General features: G+C 34.3%; 1 protein-coding gene across 1 annotated transcript in view; it reads right to left on the minus strand.

The window, feature by feature from the left end:
* Smurf2 (SMAD specific E3 ubiquitin protein ligase 2) overlaps positions 1 to 24,110 on the minus strand; it is a 98,281-nt gene that overhangs the window by 34,148 nt on the left and 40,023 nt on the right. Inside the window, exons 3-8 of the mRNA XM_026402282.2 lie at positions 19,333 to 19,441; positions 13,482 to 13,615; positions 9,831 to 9,896; positions 7,253 to 7,337; positions 4,808 to 4,891; positions 1,345 to 1,547 (exon numbers count right to left, since the gene is read on the minus strand). Of these exons, the coding sequence (XP_026258067.1) occupies positions 1,345 to 1,547; positions 4,808 to 4,891; positions 7,253 to 7,337; positions 9,831 to 9,896; positions 13,482 to 13,615; positions 19,333 to 19,441 (681 nt within the window). The remainder of the gene's footprint in view (positions 1 to 1,344; positions 1,548 to 4,807; positions 4,892 to 7,252; positions 7,338 to 9,830; positions 9,897 to 13,481; positions 13,616 to 19,332; positions 19,442 to 24,110) is intronic.

Consider the following 24,110-nt stretch of genomic DNA (forward strand, 5'->3'; position numbering starts at 1 on the left):
GGCAAAGCTGGGATGTGAACTGAGGTTTGTCTGTTTCACATACTGTAAAGTAATCTCTGAGCCATAGCACAGTTAGTGCACAGTTTTTTTCTTTTCCAAATTATAGAGCTAAAAATGGCCCTGCACAATGGTGTATGCTTATAATCCCAGTGACTTGGGAGGCTGAGGTGGAGGATTGCAAGTTCAAAGCCAATCTCAGAAACCTAATGAGGCCTTATGTAACTTAGTGAGACCCTGTCTCGAAATAAAAATAAAAAGGGCTATGGATGTGGCTCAGTGGTAAAGAACACCTGGCTTCAATGCCCAGTGCCAAAAGCAAAAAAAAAAAAGAGCTAAAATATGTTATTTGTTGTTGTTTTTTGGTACCAGGGATTGAACACAGGGCACTTTATACTATGGAGCCAAATCCCCAGCCCTTTTTTATTTTTTATTTTGAGACAGAGCCTCACTAAGTTGCAAGTTGTTGAAGCTGGCTCTGCACTTGCAATCCTCCTGCCTCACTTCCCAAGTTGCTGCCTGCTGTAAAATATGTTTTAAAATAAAATTAGAATCATGAATTTGCAGAATAGTTTTTTAAATAACTCAATTAAAAATAAGAAAACTTAGATTAGGCAATTCCCAATGTTGGTCATTAGGTGTCACCATCAGCCCAAAATAATTTATCTACAGTCAGTGCTAACAGGGCAAAAATTTAGTTAGCTTTTTAGCAAGCAAGCGATGCCAGTCAAGTTCATAAAATGCTAGTGTTTGTAAGGAGTGATTAGAAAGTCTGTATTCAATTAGAAGATTCACATTATCTTCCACATGAAATTCTATAATTCCAGGAAATTACCTAAGAGTAAAATCATCTTATACAAAAAAGTGACTAAATCATTTACAATAATCCCGTCACTCAGATAATCAAAAATTATAGATAACAAAGAACAATAAACACCATAAGAAATACGCCTTTGAAATTATTCCTAAATATGTTTATCCAAAACCAAAAACCACACTGTATGTCTAACTTCAGATGACCTTTATCAATAATAATGCTACCATACCTTTATACAGTGCCTACTTGCAGAGTTGTCTCACTATGATTCAGGTTTCTCACAATACCTTGTGATAAGGTATTAGTCACATTTAATTTAAAAGAGCATAAAAGCTAAAGTAATTAGTCAAACATTGGTTAGGTAGTCTTCTAACACTTCAAAGATTTTTCAAAGTTGGGAGGTTTTATATTTGCTTTTATTTTCATGCAGAATCCCTAAGCTCAGATTAATAAATTTTTAAGTTAATTTTTGTTCTTAGAAACTAAAATCAGTAAGCCACATTTTGTTTTTCCTTTGCTAGTAGTCATACCATAGCCTTCTGGTAGGTCTGGAGGAGTGTGTAAATGTGTCCTGCTCATATAATTTCTATGTCGTTGAGACCTGACTCTCCTCTCTGCCAGCCTGGGATCTGAAGACTGTCCACATGTTGCACCATTTGTTCCACTAATTGGAGTATTCTCATCAACAAAGCAGCTAAGAGGTCTGCCAGGACTAGAATATTCAGATGCCGGTCTATTGAAAAGTAACAAGGAAACAAAGTTATCAATTTAGATATCAAAAGTAGAGTTCTCTACAGTAACAATCACTTATCATATAAGAAAATGGAATGACTGACACAAACATAATGATTTAAGAACTCTGGCAAAAGCAAGCCTGAAAGCTTTAGGCACCAGAGAAATGGAAGTGATTAGCATGTCAATTATATATTTAAATATTGGTTTTAATTGCTTTTTATATAAAGTCCAGATATTTATAGATTTGAATACTGGATTTACAAAGCATAACTTGACGTAATACAACCGACCTCTCAGACCTGATTTCCCACCATTCTCCCTCCCAACTTAGCTTCAGCCACACTGATACTCTTTCTGTTCCTTGAACTTCTCAAAAGTCATTTTACCTTTAGTCCTCAAAAACGGTACCTTTTCATTCCACCTAAAATACTCATTTCTCCTATTATCCCTGGGCTTGGTTCTTTTTTATCATTTAAATCATAATTTACACTTGATGCCTCCTTAAGAGGTCTTTCCAATCTTCTAAACTAAAGAAGTCATCCAGTCGTTTGATAGTCCAGACAGAACCCAACCTATGATAGTTCACCTTATGATTTTTTTGACTTTACAATAGTGCAAAAGCAACCAATGTTTATAGCAACAGTACTTCAAATTTTTATCTTTTCCTGGGCTAGCAAGTAATACACATAGCATACTCTCAAAATGCTAGACAATTGGCAGGGAACTGGAGCTGCCAGTCAGGCATATGATCACAAAAGTAAATGACAGTCTACAGTACACTATGTTGGGTGTGGTATGTTAAGTATATTCAATGAATTTCTGACTTAAGGTATTTTTAACTTACAATGGGTTTATCAGATATTATCCAATCAAGTTGAGGAACATCCATACCTTGCCTTAGTTCCTCAACACAGCAGTTATCTCTGGTATTTTTCATTTTTTACAATCTTGTTTTTGTTCATATTCCCCCACTAGAATATTTATTGAAAAGGGGGGTGGGAAGTCTGCTAATTTTATTCCCTACTATCACCTAGTGCTTGTTGTGTTAGTACAAGTAGCTCAATAAATACCTATTGAATGAATAAAGGAAAGAAGCTATTTGTCTCTATCAAGGAGCTTTCAGACTTATTGGAAGTCTTCCAAAACAAAATATTCAAGAATTCATTTTTACAATAACATTTATAAGAACCAACATTTTATACATGTGGAAATTAATTCTATCAACTTAATGAATTAGAAGGAAATAGGCTTCATTCAAACACTGACACACATACCCATTCACTTACGCTCATTTATAATAAATATGTTTTTCAACTTCAATAAAATCCTTGACAGTTTATGCTACAAATGCAACATCTTTAAAAATGGCAACATAAACTAAGCTTTACTTGACAATTACAATGTGATAGAGAAATTTTATGATTCCAATGAGCTAATCAATTAATTCCCAATAAGTAAAAGAGGTAAAGCTTATGAGAAGCAATCGATAATCTATTTCTGGTGCCAGTCCTGCCCAGTAGAAGGAAAAAAGCAAACAAAACACTGAACAGAGATGACAAATAAGCTTTGATTTTGCTTTTTAAAAGAAGAAAATGTGAACGGATAATTATGAATGTAATGCACTCCACTATTGTCATGTATGTAAGAAATAAATTTTTTAAAAAAAGAGGAAAAGGCGGGCTAGTGTTGTGGCTCAGTGGTAGAGTGCTTGCCTTGCACATGTGAGGCACTGGGGTCAATCCTTAGCGCCACATAAAAATAAATAAATAAAGATATTATGTCCACCTACAACTAAAAATATTTTCTTAAAGTTGGCAAGGAGAACTAAGTCACTTACTCTATTCATTTTCAGTTACTTTAAAAGCATGTCTTTATAGTTCTCAAAAATGAGCTTGCACCCTGATGTCTTTATAAATTAAGCTCCATAAAAAAGGGACTACATGTCTACCATTCTTCAAGGTTTAATTCAGAGTCACCTCCTTCACAGTTTTCCTTTGCAACTTCAACCAGTTCCTCATCACCCACTCTAAGGTAGGTGCCCCTCCATAGTGTTCTTATCTTGATCACAGACCTTACTTGGACTTGATATAATATGATCTCTTTATGTGACTGAAAGAATAGAGACCCTGTACACATATTTTATAATGACCATTCAATAACAGATGTAACCACAAGCTCAAAAAAAAAACCCCACAGATACCCAGAAATAAAATGATTATTCAATTTATTCAAGTGATTCAATTAATAAAGATATATATTGGTACTGGGGAATTGAACCCAGAGATTCTTTACCACTGAGCCACATCTCTAGTCCTTTTTATTTTTTGAGTCAGGGTCTCACTAAGTTATTTAGAGTCTTGCTTATTTGCTGAGGCTGGCCTCAACCTGTAATCCTCCTGCCCCAGCCTCCTGAGTCGCTGGGATTATAGGCATAGACCACCATGCCCAGATCAATTAATGTTTATTAAATAATACCATAGGCCCTGGCGCTCCAATACCAGGATGACCTGTCAAACAATCTTTCTTGATGATTATTACTACTTGGGGGGTGGGTACCAGGGATTGAACCCAGGGGTGTTTACCCACAGATCCAGAACCCAGCTCTTTTTTTTATATTATAGACTGTCTCCATGAGTTGTTTAGGGCCGCAATGCTGAGACTGGCTTTGAACTCAAGATCCTCCTGCCTTGGTCTCACAAGCTGCTGGGATTATAGGCGTGTACCACTGCACCCAGCTGTTGATGATTATGTTTTTTTTTTTTTTAGGTGTAGATGGACACAATACCTTCACTTTATCAATTTATGTGGTACTGAGGATCGAACCCAGTGCCCCATGCATGCAAGGCAAGCACACCACCACTGAGCCACAACCCCAGCCCCGATGATTACTTTTTCTTTTTTTTTTTTAAGAGAGAGTGAGAGAGGGGAGAGGGAGAGGGAGAGGGAGAGGGAGAGGGAGAGGGAGAGAGAGAGAGAGAGAGAGAGAGAGAGAGAATTTTTTTAATATTTATTTTTTAGTTCTCGGCGGACACGACATCTTTGTTGGTATGTGATGCTGAGGATCGAACCCGGGTTGCACGCATGCCAGGCGAGCGAGCTACCGCTTGAGCCACATCCCCAGCCCCAACTTTTTAAAAATGATAGCAAATATCTGCTCTAAAATCTACGAAAACAATCCAGTAAAGATGAGAGATAAAAAGAAAGGAAGTTCAAGAAAGTGACTAGCAAAAACTATCAGAAATACCTATATGTTCTTACCGTGTTGGGCGTTCCCATTGTGTAGTTCTTGTTATGTGGTTAAGATACTGAATTCTTCCAGAGGCAGTTCGCCTTTCTTCCCAGCTTAAATAAAAATATTGAAAGATAAGGCATTAATAGGATTTAATAGGAAACTAGGACACTGAAGATTTTCACTGTGATCACAAAGGTTATCTACTATCACAAATCAGACCAAATGGAAGGATCAAATCACAGAATAAAGATTTTTTTTCAATTTACTTTAGAACTACATGATATATTTTATGAAATGCTGAGCTTCTAAAATATTTACACTGAGATGTGACAAATATCTTTCCATCAGCTACAGTGAGAATTTTCAATGATGTAACACTCAAATTATACTAATTTAGTGAAAAATGGCACTATTAAAAATATGTTTAACCATAAATTAATGTAGCTAGTAAGCACAAAACTAAGCATTGGAATCCAGGTGGCCTAAAAAAAAAATCACTCTCAATTTTTTAAAGTAAAATTTCAAAAAGCATATATTTAAAAAGCTTTCAAAGCAATCTGTCTATCCAAACTTTTTTTTTTTTTTTTTTTTTTGATGGTGCTGGGGGTTGAACCTAGGGCCTTGTGCATGTGAGTCAAGCACTCTACCAAACTAATTTTTAAAAAATCAAGAATGCCACTTATCCCTCAACTTTTTATTGCAAATCATATAATGAAAAAGGCAAAGGACTACAGATATGTAATATTTTCACCAAAATATTAGCAGAGTTTTGGGGAGATTAACTTTTTAGCAGAAAATGAAAAAGATGCTAGGGGGTTCCTCCCCCCACCATAGTACAATAGTCATGGGCAAGTTAGACTAATGAGCCCATATTGCTATAATCTCTCAATATTAATTAATTATTTCAATCTAAACCTCCCCTTCAAAAGTATCATATTCTACCTCACATCCAGAAAAGACTTAACAGACATTAAAAAGCTGAAGTGGTCTATAAACAGAGTTAATTATAGCAATTTTTAATAGTTTAAATAAATTGAGCAAATACCACAGCTTAGATGTAAACATTTCTGTCAAAAGCTGGGTGAGATGGAACACGCCTATAATCCCAGCAATTAGGGAGGCTGAGGCAGGAGGATAGCAAGTGTAAAGCCAGCCTCAGCAACTCAGTGAGGCACTAAGCAACTCAGCAAGACCCTATCTCTAAATAAAATATAACAAAGGGCTGGGGAACAACAAAGTAGCTCAGTGGTTGAATGTCCCCGAGTTTAATCCCAGGTAGAAAAAAAATCCATCAAAAATAATTTGAATTGAAACAAAACCAATTATATACTTCAAATGGATCCAATTTATTGTGTGTAAATTACACTTCTTTAAAGTTAACTAAAAATACTTTGAAAGTTAAAAAAAAATTAAAGACAAAATTAGTATCAAAGATAAAGAGTAGTGATAGAGCTGGGGCTGGGACTCAGTGGCAGAGCGCTCGCCTAGCACCTGTGAGGCACTGGGTTAGATCCTCAGCACAACATAAAAAATGAAAATATAAAATAAAGGTGTTGTGTGCATCTACAACTAAAAATATTTTTTTAAAAAAGATAAAGAGTAGTGATAAAGATCAAGAGCTTAGGAATTAAAACTCAGGTATGTGCTCCAGCTCTGCCACTTACTATGTGAGCTTAGACAAGTTACTTTACTTCTCTGAGCCTCAGTTTTTTTATATGTAAAATGAAAGAGAGGCAATAATAGTAATAACAGAAACAATAGTAGCTAAAATTAAACACTGTATGCAAGATACTAAAGTGCTTTAAGTAAATGATTTCATTTAATTTTCTCAACAATTTATATTATCAATCATCCTTCTTAATAAATAAATAAATAAACTGAAGCTTACAGAAGTTAAATAAATCAATTAAGGTCATAAAGAAGAGTAAGGACTGGAACCAAAGTGATCAAACACCAGAATTGTATGTTCTACACTACCTTCCAAGATGTTTTAAGAATTAAATGACGTAATGTTTATAAAGTGCTTATAACAGTATTTGATCCATACATGTTCAATAAATGCTACTTTGTCGTAATTACTATTACCCAAATTATCTTTTCCAACCCTCTAAATAGAGCAATGTTTCAAATCTAGTACCTACATGGTCTCTTTGGAATAATTTAATCAAGCAAAAAAAGTTTTTCTTTTAATAGATAATATGTGTAGAAGAGTTATATTTAGCAAAATATTTTCACTTGCTTCTTTGTCAAAAGTTTTTTTATAAAAAAAATAAAATTTAACAGACCAAACTCATAGCCTATTTTATAAATTTGTTATGACAAGATCCTTCTAATTTTCCAATTAGAAAGAAAACCTTCATTATGAAATTGATCAAGCAAATTTCTAAAGCATATAGTAAATATCAACTTTTTTATTATTTTACAGATAATCTTTATATATTTCTCTAATGATTTTAGTGATATTAGCTTACCCATCTGGTAAATCATTATCAAACAAACGACTGCAGTCCACAACTTGTCCTCCTGTACCTATTCGGTCTCTGGACTGAAGACTTACTATTGTAAACAACAGAAACATTACTAAGATTCATAGAAAGAACTATTACAATCTAAAATATCTTATCTTTAGAAGGCATCTGGCTTAGCTTTTTTTAATACCTTAGTAAAATCTATAGTTTATTTTCACATAATTTTGCTCTTTAAGAGTAATGTTAAAAAATATTAAGGTTTTCTACACTTTCTCATGTTCTTGGAGAAAAGTCTAATTTATTGTAATGGGGCAATCCAAGGTCACTATTGGACTTAAGAGACACAACACATTAATGGTATACTCATGTATAAAGAGGTTAGAAAAGCTCACATTCATTTGGGTTTAATTCTTGATAATCTGACCATCTTTTAAAAATACCCCAAATTTGGCAATAAGCCAGTCCTTACACTCTGTGAGTTTTAACAATATGTCATCCTATTACACTAGTGCATTGTAATACCATCACTATAAACAGGACATATGAACTGAAGAGTGGTCTCTATCAACTAGCTTGGCACTGAAACCTTGGACAAAATACTTACCAACCTAAGGTTGAAAGAGAGAGAGAGAGAGAGAGACACAGACACAGACACACACACACACACACACACACACACACACACAGTAAAACGTTTGATGCCTTACTATTAAACAACAGAAACATTACTAAGATTCATAGAAAGAACTATTACAATCTAAAATATCTATCTTTAGAAGGCATCTGGCTTAGCTTTTTTTAATACCTTAGTAAAATCTGTAGTTTATTTTCACATAATCTCAGCTACTGGGGAGATTGAAGCAGGAGAATTTCAAATTCAAGATCTGCTAGGGCAACTTAATGAGACCCAGTCTCAAAAAGATGAGGATGTAGCCAAGAGGTAGAGGACTCCTAGCTTCAATCCCCAGTACTGGGGGGCAGAGTGGGGGATTAAAACATTTGTTTTCTATGTAGTATACTCCAGTATTTCTAATGTAAAACAAAATATCCTATTTTTATAAATGTAAATTTATACCCAGTAAAATGATTTTGTTACTCCTAGATATTAGTTGGCAAGCATTACCTAACATCAAATCAAATACAGTAGAAGCTATTGCATGTAAAAGGACTGTATGCCAGGATTTTTTTTTTTTTTAAAGAGAGAGAAAGAGAATTTTTTAAAAAAAAATTTTTTTTCAGTTTTTGGCAGATACAACATCTCTTTATTTGTATGTGGTGCTGAGGATCAAACCTAGCACCCCGCGCTTGCCAGGTGAGCGCGTTACCGCTTGAGCCACATCCCCAGCCCCCAGGATTTATTTTTGACATGTTTTTTACACCTTTCTCAATTAAAGAATGACAGGCATTCTCAATAATTCTGTAATGCAAATACTTCCCTGGGATAAACCCCAAAAGAGCTTTGTTATGTGGCTACTGTGGCAGTTCCCCAACTATGAAACTAATGCATTGCCTTGTAAAATGAAGTCTTCCAAATACTTAGGAACTAAAATCTTTCTGGCAGACTCATAATAAAATCAGTTTAGTCTAAATTCTGCTCTATCAAGAAGTATAAGATTCCAATTGCATTTTCTTCTTTTAATTAAAAAAGCTTCAAAAGTGCCTTCCTCAGTGTCCTACTACACCGTGCATCTTCATCAAATCTCAGTATACCAAGTCTTTTTTTGTTGTGTTTTTTTAACTTGCAGTCAATTTATTAAACTCTGCAGGATTACAACTTCATATTAAATAGCCTCCTTCTATTTCATATGGTTTCCATGTGATTGCATCAAGGATTAGCCCCATGCCCACTGAAACTCCTCCAGTACTTCCTGCACATAGGGCTTCCTGCACATCAGTGCTTGGGTCTTGTCTTCTGGTGCTTTGTGTGCTTGTGCCTTCTCCAGGGAGGCCAAGGAGGCAGCTCCGCAACAGGCGTTCAGTATACAAATTCTTAAGAAAAGTCTCCAGAAATATTGTATGAAGCCTTTTTCTCTAGGTCAATTTAAGACAGTCTATTAGCCCATTTCTAACTGAGTGCCTTATGACTCAGGTGGAATTTCACCCTCATTTCCATTTAGTGTTACACTGCTATTGTTCATTCTATTTTTTTAGCACCATTTTCAAAACTGTAAAGCATTCAACATTAAACAAAGCATTAAATTTTAAAAGTTCAATATTCTATTCTTACTCTTACTCCAAAACTAGTTCAAGAATTTTCAGAAAACTTTAATAACCATTTCCCAAGTTTACCTCAGTGCTCTACCATATTTCAGTACTTTGAAAGAATTCCTGGCTTAAAGAAACAAAATAACAACACTAGAAACTACAAATTTTTTTTATATTAAGATTTTTAAAAATTAAGTTAACCTGAATTCTGTATATACTGTAGCATTTTTCATGACTCATCTTTAATTAATGCCAATACAGTGAAGCTGTATTTATTATATTTTGAATTAGAATTTATTATATTTTGAATTATATATTTGAATTATTATATTCTGAATGAGGTCAAAATTCACATAAATTTAAATTGGACACTTACCTACTATCTGTCCTCTAACTGTATCATTGTCATTTGGCCCAAGTTTGCATAGATCCAACCTCTGATCTATTTCAAATCAACAACAACAAGAAAAAATTTTAATTAACTGGAAATTAATTCTAACATCTATTAAGTGACAATTTACATAATCCATTAGAAATCAGATCACTTAAGGAATTAATCATGTTTTAATTATAATACAAATTTCAAAATACTCTTAGCTGTATATATAATTAGTATAAATATCTCAACAAGTGTTGGTAATTAGGACTTCAAAAATTACAACAACAGTGGTGTATTACATTGTCAATAGGTAGTTTTTTCTTTCCAAAGCTTTCAAACTACTTCAGTTTTAGTTGTGGCTTACATCTGAATAGCTGTTGGTCTTAAACAACCTGAGCCTTGGTTTTCTCATATATGATAAAACTTGCCTTCGATTTTTTTTATAACTTTATTTATTTATTTATTTATATGTGGTGCTGAGGATAGAACCCAGGGCCTTGCATGTTCAAGGCGAGCGCTCTACCTCTGAACCATAACCCCAGGCCCTTACCTTAGATTTTTAAAGGATTAAATGAGATAATTACAAATCTCAGTACAATATCTGGCATGTAAGTGTTCAATAAATGTTAGTTGACATTATTATTATTATTTTTATGCAACCATTCCAAATGACACATACACACAATAAATATTAATAAGAAGCCAAAGGAAAACTTAAGATCTGGGTTTGATTTAGTTCTGCCACTAATCATTTAGGGGCAACAAATTTATTCTCTTCAGTGCCTCAATTGTAAAACAAATACAACTTTGACCTGGCCCTCTAAGGAACAATGTCACCCATTAGCATGGTGGTTTTACTTTAATTATAACACATATAGCATTTTAAAACTTGCTTCTTAAATAATCATGAATTGGTAAAAGGAGGAGACCATATCTTAGTCTTTGTATCCTCCAATTCAATCTGGAAGAACACTACATCAGGTGCTTAAAAATGGCTGATACTAGCCCATGGCACACGCCTGTAATCCCAGCGGCTTAGGAGGCAGAGGCAGGAGGATCACGAGTTCAAAGCCAATCTCTGCAATTTAGTAAGGCACTAAGCAACTCAGTGAGGCCCTGTCTCTAATAAAATGGAAAACAAGGCCAGTGGTGTGGCTCAGTGGTCAGTGCCCCAGAGTTCAATCCCAGTTTAAAAAAAAAAAATAGTTGATACTATCACTACATATCAAAAAACTCAAATAAATTAATGCTATAAAACATTTACAAGCAGCACAAAGAAAATTCTGTACCCCAAACTACAACTGCTGGCTATCCAGACAAAAACACAAAATGTTTTTTCCCTCTGCAAAATAAATGGTGCTACTGGGTTGGCTATACAGTGGATGTCTGCAGAGCATGTTCCCTCTTCTCCTATTCAGTTCTTCCAATGTGGCATACACCCTTTGTCAGAGGCTTTTGCTTTTACTTCTCAGTCAACAAGATCCATGCCTTTTTCATCTTTGTATCACCAAGGTTCAATAAACATTGTGTAACCTGAACAAGGGATAATGCCAGACATTTATTTGATCTGTAAGTTTTACATTTGCCTGCTGGATTGGGAAATAAATGTTTGTTTTTACATGTAGACCTTTTCCAAACCCAACCTCTCTTTCCTGTTGGTCATCACCCTGTTAACCCAGAAATTTAAGGATTTCTCAGATTCCTTTAAATTCCTGTGATTCAGAATTTCTAGCTCTGTTTTCTCCCTTTTTCTTAACAGGTGAACATTTGTAAATCTGGGCTGTGGTATTGCAGTCCATTAAAAGAGTTCATCTCTTAATATATATTCAATGCTATATTTACTGTTTTTTAAACTTAAGTTCCTTAGTTAAATTTTATGAGTTTATTAGTACAGGAATCTGGGCCAAAATTTCATGATAATAACAATATTTCTTTATATTGTATAAAAAAGAATTTTGTAGAAACAACAACAAAAAAAATCTGTTGAAAAAGATATTTCCGGGCTGGGATTGTGGCTCAGCAGTGGAGCGCTCACCTAGCACGGGCGGGACCTGGGTTCGATCCTCAGCACCACATAAAAATAAAGACATTGTGTTTTGTACATCTACACCAAAAAATAAATATTAAAGAAAGAAAAACATATTTCCATATATGTTCCAATGGGAAGACATTACAAAACTATAGAAATAATTTTTAATTTTTATCATACATGCCACTCTCAGCTTTGTCAATTATATGAATTACACTTGTTAAAAATCAATCTGTCCATCTGTTATGGATATAACTTCTAACATCTTGATTTTGGTATATCTCCTAAAGGCCAGGCTGATGATAAACTGAACCTAATTTATAGTTAAGTAGCTAATACAACTATGTTGTACTCAAAATAATGTCTTATCTTTCTTTAACTTTTAATTTTGTTCAGCAGTTTTATATAACAATCTTATCTACTAAAAATTCTCCCTTAACTGCCACCTTAAACACTCCAATCACCTAAATAAAAACTCAATTTCATCTCACAGATCCACCAAAACCAGAAAAAGATGCTAAGAAATTTAAAGAGCATGCTACAGGGACACTGCTACATCGATGTTCATAGCAGCACAATTCACAATAGCAAGACTGTGGAACCAACCTAGATGCCCTTCAATAGATGAATGGATAAAAAAAATGTAGCATTTATACACAATGGAGTATTACTCTGCATTAAAAAATGACAAAATCATAGAATTTGGAGGGAAATGGATGGCATTAGAGCAGATTATGCTAAGTGAAGCCAGCCAATCCCTAAAAAACTAAGAAAGGCAATTTGTCAATCAATGGAAGGGTAACTGATGTGATTCAGCAATCTGTATATGGGGTATAATTGGGAGTTCATAACCCACTTGAATCAAATTGTGAAATATGATGTATTAAGAACTATGTAATGTTTTGAACGACCAACAATAAAAAAAAAAATGCCAAATGTCTTCTTTGATATAAGGAGAGTAACTAAGAACAGAGTAGGGACGAAGAGCATGAGAAGAAGATTAACATTAAACAGGGATGAGAGGTGGGAGGGAAAGCGAGAGAGAAGGGAAATTGCATGGAAATGGAAGGAGACCCTCAGGGTTATACAAAATTACATACAAGAGAAAGTGAGGGGAAAGGGAAAAATAATACAAGGGGGAGAAATGAATTACAGTAGAGGGAGTAGAGAGTGAAGAGGGGAGGGGAAGGGAGGGGAGGGGGGATAGTAGAGGATAGGAAAGGCAGCAGAATACAACAGACACTAGTATGGCAATATGTAAATCAATGGAAGTGTAACTGATGTGATTCTGCAATCTGTATACGGGGTAAAAATGGGAGTTCATAACCCACTTGAATCAAAGTGTGAAATATGATATGTCAAGAACTATGTAATGTTTTGAACAACCAACAATAAAAAAATTTAAAAAAAGGCATATGTACTTTTAACACCTTTCTTTTCATCCTTCTGAAGTTCACAAAATAAATACAGACCAGGAATTTTCACCAATGTTTCAGACATACAGAAGTTAGATTTCTGAACCCCTATAACATAACATAATTAAAATCATTGTAACAATTAAAATAACATAATAATAAATAACATATTTTTAAATTCAAAAATCACTAGTATCTACTCACAACCAGTGTCTTTGAGGCGGTTGATACCATTGGAAAGAAGACGAACACAACCAAGAAATCCAGCACCTTGTTTTTTATGGATCTTCTTGTGATTCCATACACTGATTGTAACTGAATCAGACTTTCCAATATACCTAAAAAATAAGATGGCAACATAGGTAACTTGGTGGTTACAAGTGATATAAAATTTTTCTTTTGTCCTTTTTATATTCTGAAGTTACAAATATATTTCAAAGTATGGCTAGCTAGGTCATGCAAAATCTGTTTTGATTTCAATCAATCTCCAGGTCTGAATTTAAATTTTTAAAAATCTTAAAATATATAGAAATAATTTTAAATATATCCTTGTCATACCTGCTACTCTCAGCATGGGTAACAATGCTTGTTAGTTTAAAAAAATAAAATAAAAAATAAAAGCTCTAGCAGCTAGTGTCTAGTAACAAGGAAGTTTATAACAATTATTTCTTTCTAAGAACAAAAATCCTAAAAAGTACTTCTATTGGTTACTCTTAAAATATAGTTCAATCACATGACCCACCATCTCAGAGACTTACTTCACTTTCAAGGGACATTGTCAAGGCTGACAGACCAAAAATCTGACCTACCTGTTATATTTTTAAATGTTGTAGAACAAAAGCTGTTTGTAACGCTTTTCCCCTGCTTCTTCCCTGTATGCAGGCCTTGAGGGAGCAGGACTCTTGTAGATTTCACTTTACTGCCTGCAGACAAGCAGAGCAGGGAAAAGCGTTACTGTTCTTGTCTATGCATATGTCTGCAATTACATAAAAGCTCCACCACAGCCAATTGTTAACATGGAATCAACCCATGCAAAAACATAACATAATTATATCAGTATAAACTAACTTCATTTCAAGACTCTAAGATGTCAAATTTTTGGTCCAGCAACCTTGATCATAAAAGTATCATTTAGTTTTAAAAAAATTACTTACTATATAAAAAGTATAAACCACTTAAATGAGGGCTAAAACTTTTAAATAAGAACATGGAAGGCATACTTGAGTCCCTGGATCCAGTTATACCTAAAGAATGTCCACCCAGGGTTCTTAATTATACAAACCAATCATTTCTTTTCTAAAATGAAGCCAATTTGAATTTGGCCTCCAATGCTTACAAATGAAAAGATATGAACTAAAATATCAATCAAGACACAAACACCAATTTTCCAACACATCTATAACATATATCTTGGTATGTATCTACTGCATGCGACGTCAGAATTCCAGAACCAGGATCAAGCATTAAACAAATAAATCACCTCAAACTAAACATTAAAAAAAAAAAAAAAAAAGCATGTTAAATCAGTTTCCCAACTAGCTGGCCTGAACTGTACATATGCTGAAATACGGATTTTAAAGGTAACAGAAATTTTTTAAAAATAATTTTTTTCAATTTTGGAGTTTTTTAAAATTAAGGCATTGTACATAGTAGTTGAGTTCATTTTGACAAAATCATACATGCAAGAAATTTGATTTCAATCCCCATTTCTCCCCACCCTGGCTGATCCTCTCCTTCTCCCTCCCCTTTTCTCCTTCCTCTACTCTACTGGTCTTCCTTTAGCTGCTTATTTTTTTGATTGGTACTTTCTAAATATGCATAAAGGCAAAATGCCCTTTGTTACCTTTATATATGCATGTAACATAATTTTGTTAAATTCATTCCATATTTCCTTCCCTTTCTCTTCCTCCCTCCTCATTCTCTACCTTCTACTCCACTGATCTTCCCTATACATTTATGATATCTAATTCCCCTGGCCAACCTTCTTTCCCATATTTTGCTCTAGCTTCTACATATAGGAGAATACATTCCCTGATTTTCTGAGTCAGGCTTAATTCACTTAGCATGATGTTCTCCATTTCTATTCATTTACCAGCAAATGCCATCATTTCATTCTTCTTTATGGCTGAGTAAAACTTCATTATGTGTATATACCACATTTTCTTGATCCATTCATCTACTGACAGGCATCTGGGCTGATTCCATAATTTGGCTATAGTGAATTGTGCTGCTATAAACACTGAAGTGGCTGTATCACTGCAGTATGCAGACTATAGTTCTTTTGGACAAATACAAAGGAGGAGGATAGCTGGGTCATATGGTGGTTCCATTTCTAGTTTTTAAGGAATTTCCACACTGTTTTCCAGAGTAGCTGTACTAATTTGAGTCTCAACAACAATGTATCAGTGTATCTTTTTCAACACATCTTCACAAGCATTTATTATTATATGTGTTCTTGATAATTGCCATTCTGATTGGAGTAAAATGAAATTTTTGTGTAGCCTTGATTTGCATTCCCTGATTGCTAAAGATGCTGAACATTTTTTCACATATTTGTTGGCCATTTGTGTTTCTTCTTTTGAGAAATTCTATTTAGGTTTTTCTGCATGCATACCACCACACGTTTTATGTACACTATGATGTGAAAAGATTGGAAATCTCTACATTAAGCTGTAATACACTTTTGGTAATTACAGACCTTCTGGAAAATAGTCAAACTATGAATTACTAAAAATCATTAATTGTACTGTACTGCTTAAGTGTACATGTCACAAACATTCTGTCCAAATATCCTGAGCCAGAAATGAATCAGAACTATAATAATTTTTTACACCTAGTGAAGTATCTGTTCTCAATTTAAGGAAACTTCATTCAATATAACATATAGCACATAAAAGTCAATCATTTTATAACTGAAAGTTAAACAGAGGTTTCTATTAGGTTCTACTAAAACTTCTTCAAAAAATATATGATTTATAAATAAGCCTCAGGACATTCTGTCATGAAGGATACTTCTATATGAAAACATAACATTATCATACAGACCAAAATATGATGTCTACATTAAAGATTTTTGGCTAAAATATAATTATCAGAATTTGTAAACTTAGCCAATTTAAGGTAAAGATTTTGCAAAATGATTCTAAGCATTTCCCTGATCTTTTCCCTTTCAAAGTGTATCTTGGAAACAAGCAAGATGAAATCTAGGGCTGGGGATGTGGCTCACTGGTGAGGTGCTTACATGATATGTGCAAGGCCTTGGGTTCAATCCCCAGCACACACACGCATGCACACACACACAGAAAGGAATCTAAGAAGTACATGAAAAGTTGCTCAATATTGCAGTTGGGCACAGTGGCTACACACCTGTAATCCCAGCAATCTAGGAAGCTGAGGCAGGAGAATCCCAAGTTCAACTCTAGCCTCCACAACTTAGTAAGGCCCTATGTAACTCATCAAGACCCTGTCTCAAAATGAAAAACAAAAAGGGCTGGTGATGTAAGAATGTAGTTCAGTGGTAAAGTATCCCTGGGTTCAATTGCCAATACCAAAAAAAAAAAAAAAAAAAAAAAAAAAATGCTCAACATTGTTAGTTAAAACCACAATGAAGTTATCAATTCATACCCACTAAGATCACTATATTTTTTTAAGAAAAATAATAAGCATTAGCAACAGAGGAATAGAGAAAATGCCCTGAAATTTTTCATATGAAAAACAATAATCAGGGCTAGGTTGTGGCTCAGCAGTAGAGCGCTCGCCTAGCATGTGCGAGGCCCTTGGTTCAATTCTCAGCACCACATAAAAATAAATAAACAAAATAAAGATGCTATTGTATCTAACTAAAAACTAAATGTTAAAAAAACCCACAATAATCACAAAAGACCAAAATTAGGATGCCATTAGCAATAATCTAAACTTGTACTAATCCAAAACCCATGCTGTTCCAGCCACATGGGATTAGTGAATATTTCAAATGTGGTTAAACCAAACTGAAGTGGGATGTTAGGTAGAAAGAAAATAAACCTCTGATTTCAAAGACAATATATGATATAATAGCTCAATATTTTATATTGAATGTATGTCAAAATGTCAATATTTTAGACACTGAAATTAAATAAAATATATTATGCTTCATTTCTTCTGCTTTTGTTTTTCAATATGGCTACTGGAAAATTTAAAATTACAGATGAATTCCCACTTGTGGCTCACATATTTCTATTGATGCTAATGTAGACCTTAAATATAATGGAGTAATGTATTTGAAATTTGGAACAAAAGTTATATCTGGGGCTGGGGATGTGGCTCAATGGTAGCGTGCTCGCCTGGCATGCGTGCGGCCCGGGTTCGATCCTCAGCACCATGAACAAACAAAGATGTTGTGTCCGCCGAAAACTAAAATTAAATATTTTTTAAAAATTCTCTCTCTCTCTCTCTCTTAAAAAAAAAAAAAAGTTATATCTGACCTTACAGTCTATACCCAAACTATCAGGTAAAAAGGCGAAATATATTATTAGATCATATCTCAAAAAATTTTTTCTATTTTTGCACTCTCAAAATGACAGTGGAAGATAGACTTCACCAAAACAGGGGAGTAAGCAAAACACAGGAAGTCACTGGAGCTAGAAGAAACCAAGGCAATTCCTGACATAATGATAAAGGCAAATCCCAGGACAACTGCAAGGCAATTCTTAGAGAACTACCAAACCAGATTAGAGTAAAGGACAGAGGGCCCTGGAAGGATGTCTCCAAGAAGAAAAATCCAATGGAATATCTAATAGGACTGAATGTATGGTGTGGATGTTTACTTCCGTAGCAGAATTTGGGAATTAATTAATGAGACAGAAAACAAGACAAATGACAGAGATAACTATTAACTTCAGAAACAAAAGTGGTCAAGACAGAAAAAATAATTCTTGTACACCATGTGATACAGCTCTGAATATTTACATAATCATATTCATGTAATCACAGAACAATGATTTAACTACAAAGGTTCATATAACTATACTAAAGAGCTAAAAGAAAGGAAGGGGCAAGTGAGTATCTTTATGGGAGTGGGGATGAGTGGTATTAGTTTTAAAAGCTTAATCATCTTCTCAGGTAGGAAATCTTAAAACATCTAAAACCAGGGCTGGGAATGTGGCTCAAGCAGTAATGCGCTTGCCTGGCATGTGGGGGGCGCTGGGTTCGATCCTCAAAACCACATAAAATAAAAAAAATAAAGATGTGTGTCCACCAAAAACTGAAAAATAAATATTAAAAAAAAATTCTCTCTAAAAAATAAAAATCTAAAACCAGAAACAAACAAAAAAAATAATGGAGATGCTATAAAATATTTTGAAATAGAAGAAAATATCAGAATAAACATCCAAACTCATTAAAGCAGTTAGTTTGAGAATGAGAATCGGGAATGAGAATGGGACCGAGAATACTGTTTTCCACTAAAAACCTTACAGTACCATGTGCCTTTTTTAAAAGGTGAATATACTATGATTAAAATATAATTTAAAGAAAGTAGACACCCAGAGAAGCAATTCTGATTCCTAGTTCTATACTTTTAACTGGCATAGAGTGAATTAATACTTTTATTTCAGTGAAAATGGGGGAGGTTCTATATTATGAGCCAGTTTTCCTTTTTTTTTTTTTTTTTTTGTTGGTACTGGGGATTGAATCCAGGCATGCTTTACCAGTGAGCTATATCCCCATTCTTTTTATTTATTTTTTTAAACTCTGACACAGAATCTCATTGTGTTGCTGAACATCTCACTAAATTACTGAGGCTGACCTCAAACTTGCAATGTTCCTGCCTTAGTATCCCTAGTAGCTAATATTACAGGCCACTATGCCTGGCCATTTTATTCTTCACAGGCTTTTTAGGGGTACTGCATCTTTCAAAACCAGGTATTAATAGGCCAAAGCACCTTTCCAGGAACTGGGTTTTGTACCTTTCCTGTGAACACCAAATTATACCTTTTCTAACTCAGACAATTTTCTATGATTCTTTTCATATAATATTAATTCTGTATTTTATTTCAAATTAATCATTTAAACCTACAGGTCATAATGCTGATTCCACTTTGGATCGAGTGTATTCTTCACAGTATCTGTAGAATGGCATTGCCCAGATCCATCAACCACCACTTTAGCAAATGGATCAGGAAGGCCTGTGAAGAAAGAGGAAGATTAGTGTTTTAAAGAATATTTTACCATGTAAGATAAAAGATTAATTACATAAAAATTACCATTTGCTACAAAACAAAAGATTGTTCCATTCTTTTTCAAAAGTTTAACATTCAACTACAAATGAAAGTGGCCTACTTTAAGCCACTTAAAGTCACTTCCACATCAAATACCAAAAGTATATTTTTTCTTGTTCCTGCCTCAAAACATTCTCAATTAAAGTACCAAAGTACAGAGTTTACCTCATACTGTGGAAGTTTCCAAGGACTATTACCAGCCCTTTGACCTCAGGAAGGTTCATGGCTCACCCTTTCCAAATGGCTCCCTTGGTAGCTCATTTAAAGAGCTCTTTAAATATAGGTTTTCACATAAGAACATGGGCTACAGATAATCAAATTAACCAACAAATTTTACTGGATAACCAACCATGTGCAATTACAGACTAAACAAGAAGGGTAAAATCTGCCATAAAGGAGCTTACTGTCATAATGGAGATATAAAACAACAAAAACAAGTGTTTGGCTGTACTGATTAAAATAGCAAACACTTATAATACTATATCAGGTAATATTCTAAATGCTTTATATATATATATATCCTTAATCCTCATAATAACCCTATGAGGTAGATACTGTTATTATCCCTATTTTACTGATAAAGAAACTGAAGCACCAAAGGATTCGTTAACTAGCCCACAGTAATAAGTGGGCTAAACTTCACAGTCTGAAGTTTAGATTCTAAACCCATACATATGCAGGCTGGCTTTCGAATACTTGCTCTCAACCACTATACTTCCCATTTACCACATGTTTAAACAATAAGTACAACAAATAAGAGCTCAGGAAACCAGGAGGACAGTTCAACTTCAAATAGTATATAAAGGGTGATAGGGCTTTATTATTTAAATAGTAAATAAAGAATGCCAAGGAGGGTATAATAATATTTAAAGGGCTTAGAGGAATCTAAACAAGGTATTTGTGCTAAAAGTAAGTATTATTTGGAGAGATAAGACTGAACTAGTAAGAAAAGCTTAAAAGTCAGAAAATAGGTTTGGAATAATTTAGCTTATCAGCAAGGCTACAAGTTCTTGAGCATGACTGTAAATACAGTCATATTTTTCTGTTAGTAGTATTCAGGGTAGACTAGGGAAAGGAAAGATCGTAGGCCCAGAGATTTCTGGGAAGTTGTTATATAATCCTACAGCAGGATGAGAAGCCTGGAATTAGGGAAATCACGTGAAAAGGGAAAGGAAATGACAGTTAAAAGACCTACTCTATTAATAAGAAACTACTGTTAAAGATGTCACCACAAAAACAGTCAGTGGTGCTTTCGACAAAAAGAAGAAAATCAGAGGAGGAACTAAAAACATTTAAGAAAAAAAATGAGAATTTAGATGTTAGATATAGTGAGAGCAGACTTCTTCATGAAAAAGGCTGAAAACACTAGAACAAAATGCTAGTAAGGTGTTGATAACTGGAAAAATTTTGCATCTCAAGATCTACAATAATTTTTTAAGTCAAGATCTAATTTTTCAAGATTCATAGACAGACAGAAATCAGTTATTCAAAGCTGGGCACAGTGGCTCACACCTGTGATCCCAGAAGCTCAGGAGGCTGAGGCAAGACGATCCTGAGTTCAAAGCCAGCTTCAGCAACTTAGAGAGGCATTTAGCAACTCAGCAAGATCCTGTCTCTAAATAAAATATTAAGTAGGGCTGGGGATGTTGCTCAATGGTTAAGTACTCCTGGGTTTCATCTCAGTACCCCACCCCTGCCCCCAAAAAAGAAAGAAATCACTTTATCCAGTTCTCCAAATCTATGATCTATCACCTTCAAATAAACAAGGGAAAAACCAAACTTTAAGCATTAAGTTTTAAAGAAACTTAAGTTAGGATATTAAATCTATTTAATTATATTACTTTTAAAGTTTAGTCCTATTCATATTATTTCAGTAATACCTAACCATTTGTAAAAGTGTTTAATGGAAGAATATTTTTACCTCTTCCTTTAATAGCAGTTAAGTATTTTCTGGGAAGAGTCCACTCTAACTTGTTCTCTTGATTCTACTAAGTAAACATAAATGTATGCACGTATGGAAACAAAAGCAAACAAAAATCACATTTCTGGCTTTTCCTTTGGGTGTCATTTAATTAATTAGAGAATTAAGGATTAAGAGAAATAACTATTTCCACACAAACCTCCAGGTGTGGCATCCAGATCCTTAATGAAATAGAAAAGTCTGAATCCCAGGTACCTTTGTTTTTCTTTTGTTAAATGACACAACAAACCAAAATATAAGCTCTACACAAAAAAAAAACACCTGGGTTTCAACCTGATTGTTATTCTACAAAAATTTGAGAGTAAACTTACTCTAATGTGGTCAAAAGTGATCAAGTTTTCTGACACTAGTGAGACCTCTAGTGGTAAATATAAAGTGGCTAAAGTGTTTTCTGTATTTTAAAAATTTCTCAGTTCTCCCCATAATTTCAAGAACCTCCTTAATACACAAATGTACTCAGTGAATGGAAAGAATAACGATATATATGTATGTGCAGTTGTTCTAGAGAAGCAAGACTATTTATTTTTATATGGTGCTGAGGGTCGAACCCAATGCCTCATACATGCTAGGCAAGCAATCTACCTCTGAGTACACCTCCAGCCCTGAAATAAGTATTTTAAATTAAAATTGGATTTCTTTCCAAAAGAAACAAAACTTTATTTTTGATAGAATAAAGGCAAAAAGAAAACATTTAACGAACACATCTTGCTTCTAAATGACTTTGATTTGGCTTCTATAAAATATTTTAATACATCATCTTACACAAAAATATTTTTTGAATGTTGCATTAAAAAGAGAAAAAAATAGCCAGGCACAGTGATGCACGCCTGTAATTCCAGCAGCTTGAGAGGCTGAGGCAGGAGGGTAGGAGTTCAAAGCCAGCCTCAATAAAAGTGAGATGCTAAGCAACTCAGCAAAACCCTGTCTCTAAATAAAATAAAAAAGGACTGGATGTGGCTCAGTGGTTAAGCGCCCCTGGGTTCAATCCCTGGTGAGGGGGGGGGGCGGGAGGGGGAGGGAGAGAGGGAGAGAGGGAGAGAGAGGGAGAGAGAGGGAGAGAGAGGAAGAGAGAGAGAGAGAGAGGAAACAAAGACAATATCTCTAAAGAAAATAGATAATGGACATATGGATAGATACATGATAAAACTAACAGTAGTAGAATTTACATGTTTCCTCATGGTTGAAAATTTTCCTGCTGAAATTTTGGGGGAAGGGGGAAGTATTTTTTTTAAGAGACAATGATCTTGAAAACAGTTTCAAAATATGAGTTAACAAAACTTTACTAGCAAGGTAATTAATAGTTATTATGCCTTGGAACAATTGGTATCTCACATGCAAATTACTTTACAAAAGACAATACATGGAAGAATTTTTTTCAACATAGTAAAAAAATATTTATCTATTTCCTCACTCCATAGTTATTTTCCATAGTAAAATTTACTTTTCTCATTGAACACAATTTAAACTAAATCACAAGCAAAACTTACCTATGTTTTATTATTAATAATAACTGCATTCTGGGCTGGGGCTGAAGCCCAGTGGTAGAGCGCCCACCTCGCACGTGTAAGGCACTGGGTTCGATCCTCAGCACCACATAAAAATAAATAAAGATATTGTGTCCAACTACAACTAAAAAAAATTTTAAAAAATAATAACTGCATTCTGATCAATCATATACTCAAATTTTAAAATTTACAAACTCAATTTTCTCTGAAATTAATGTGGACAAGTCTCAACTTATAAAGAGGTCAAAAATATCCCAAAGTACAGGTGTGAATCTATCACAGCAGAGATCTAGAACCATGGTCAGTGTGAATCTGCAAGATATTTCCTCCCCTGGTTGACTCCTTTCTGAAGGCCTAAGATAAGCTCTCCTGTTTCCCTTCCCCGGCCATTAGGTATCTCCCATTCAGAGTTTTAAAAATAATCAGAGTTTTCCCTGATCTTATTATCCCTACAGCAAATCTCACTCTTTTTTCTTAAATTATTATTTTTTAGCTATAAATGGACACAATACCTTTGTTTATTTAATTATTTATTTTTATGTGGTGCTGAGGATTGAATCCAGTGTCTCACACATGCTAAGCAAGCACTCTACCACTGAGCTACAACCCCAGGCCCAGGTTCACACTTTTAAAATTATCATTTTTACTGCCTACACTAATGAATAAGGAAGACAGCCTTCTTTCTTTCAACTACAACTTAAGGAAGGTCCCATAAAGGATTACACTCAATTCTCAGAGGTTTACAAAGAATTGAAGTAAGATTCCTCTAGATTTTCAAGGAAAACTATCTGGACATTTTATTGAAGAAGCCATGCCTTGGGACTATGGGGGAAGGAAATTAATCTGAAAAGGAAGGCTGAGAGACAACATTGAAGGTTTTTTTTTGTTTTTGTTTTTGTTTTTTAACATTGAAGGTTTTATCTTCAAGCCATAGCAGATGTCCTAGAAAGTACAGAAGTAGCTGTAAGAGTGCTCCCTCACTTCATCCCTTTTCTCCTTATCACCAGCCTATCTAATCCTATCTGCTGCTCAGATCAACCTTAAGGAAAGTTAAGAAAAAAAGCTCACCTTGGTTATTAGGTTTTTAGTA

The sequence above is a fragment of the Urocitellus parryii genome, chromosome 7 (genome assembly GCF_045843805.1).
Source record: "Urocitellus parryii isolate mUroPar1 chromosome 7, mUroPar1.hap1, whole genome shotgun sequence".
Classification (NCBI taxonomy): domain Eukaryota; kingdom Metazoa; phylum Chordata; class Mammalia; order Rodentia; family Sciuridae; genus Urocitellus; species Urocitellus parryii.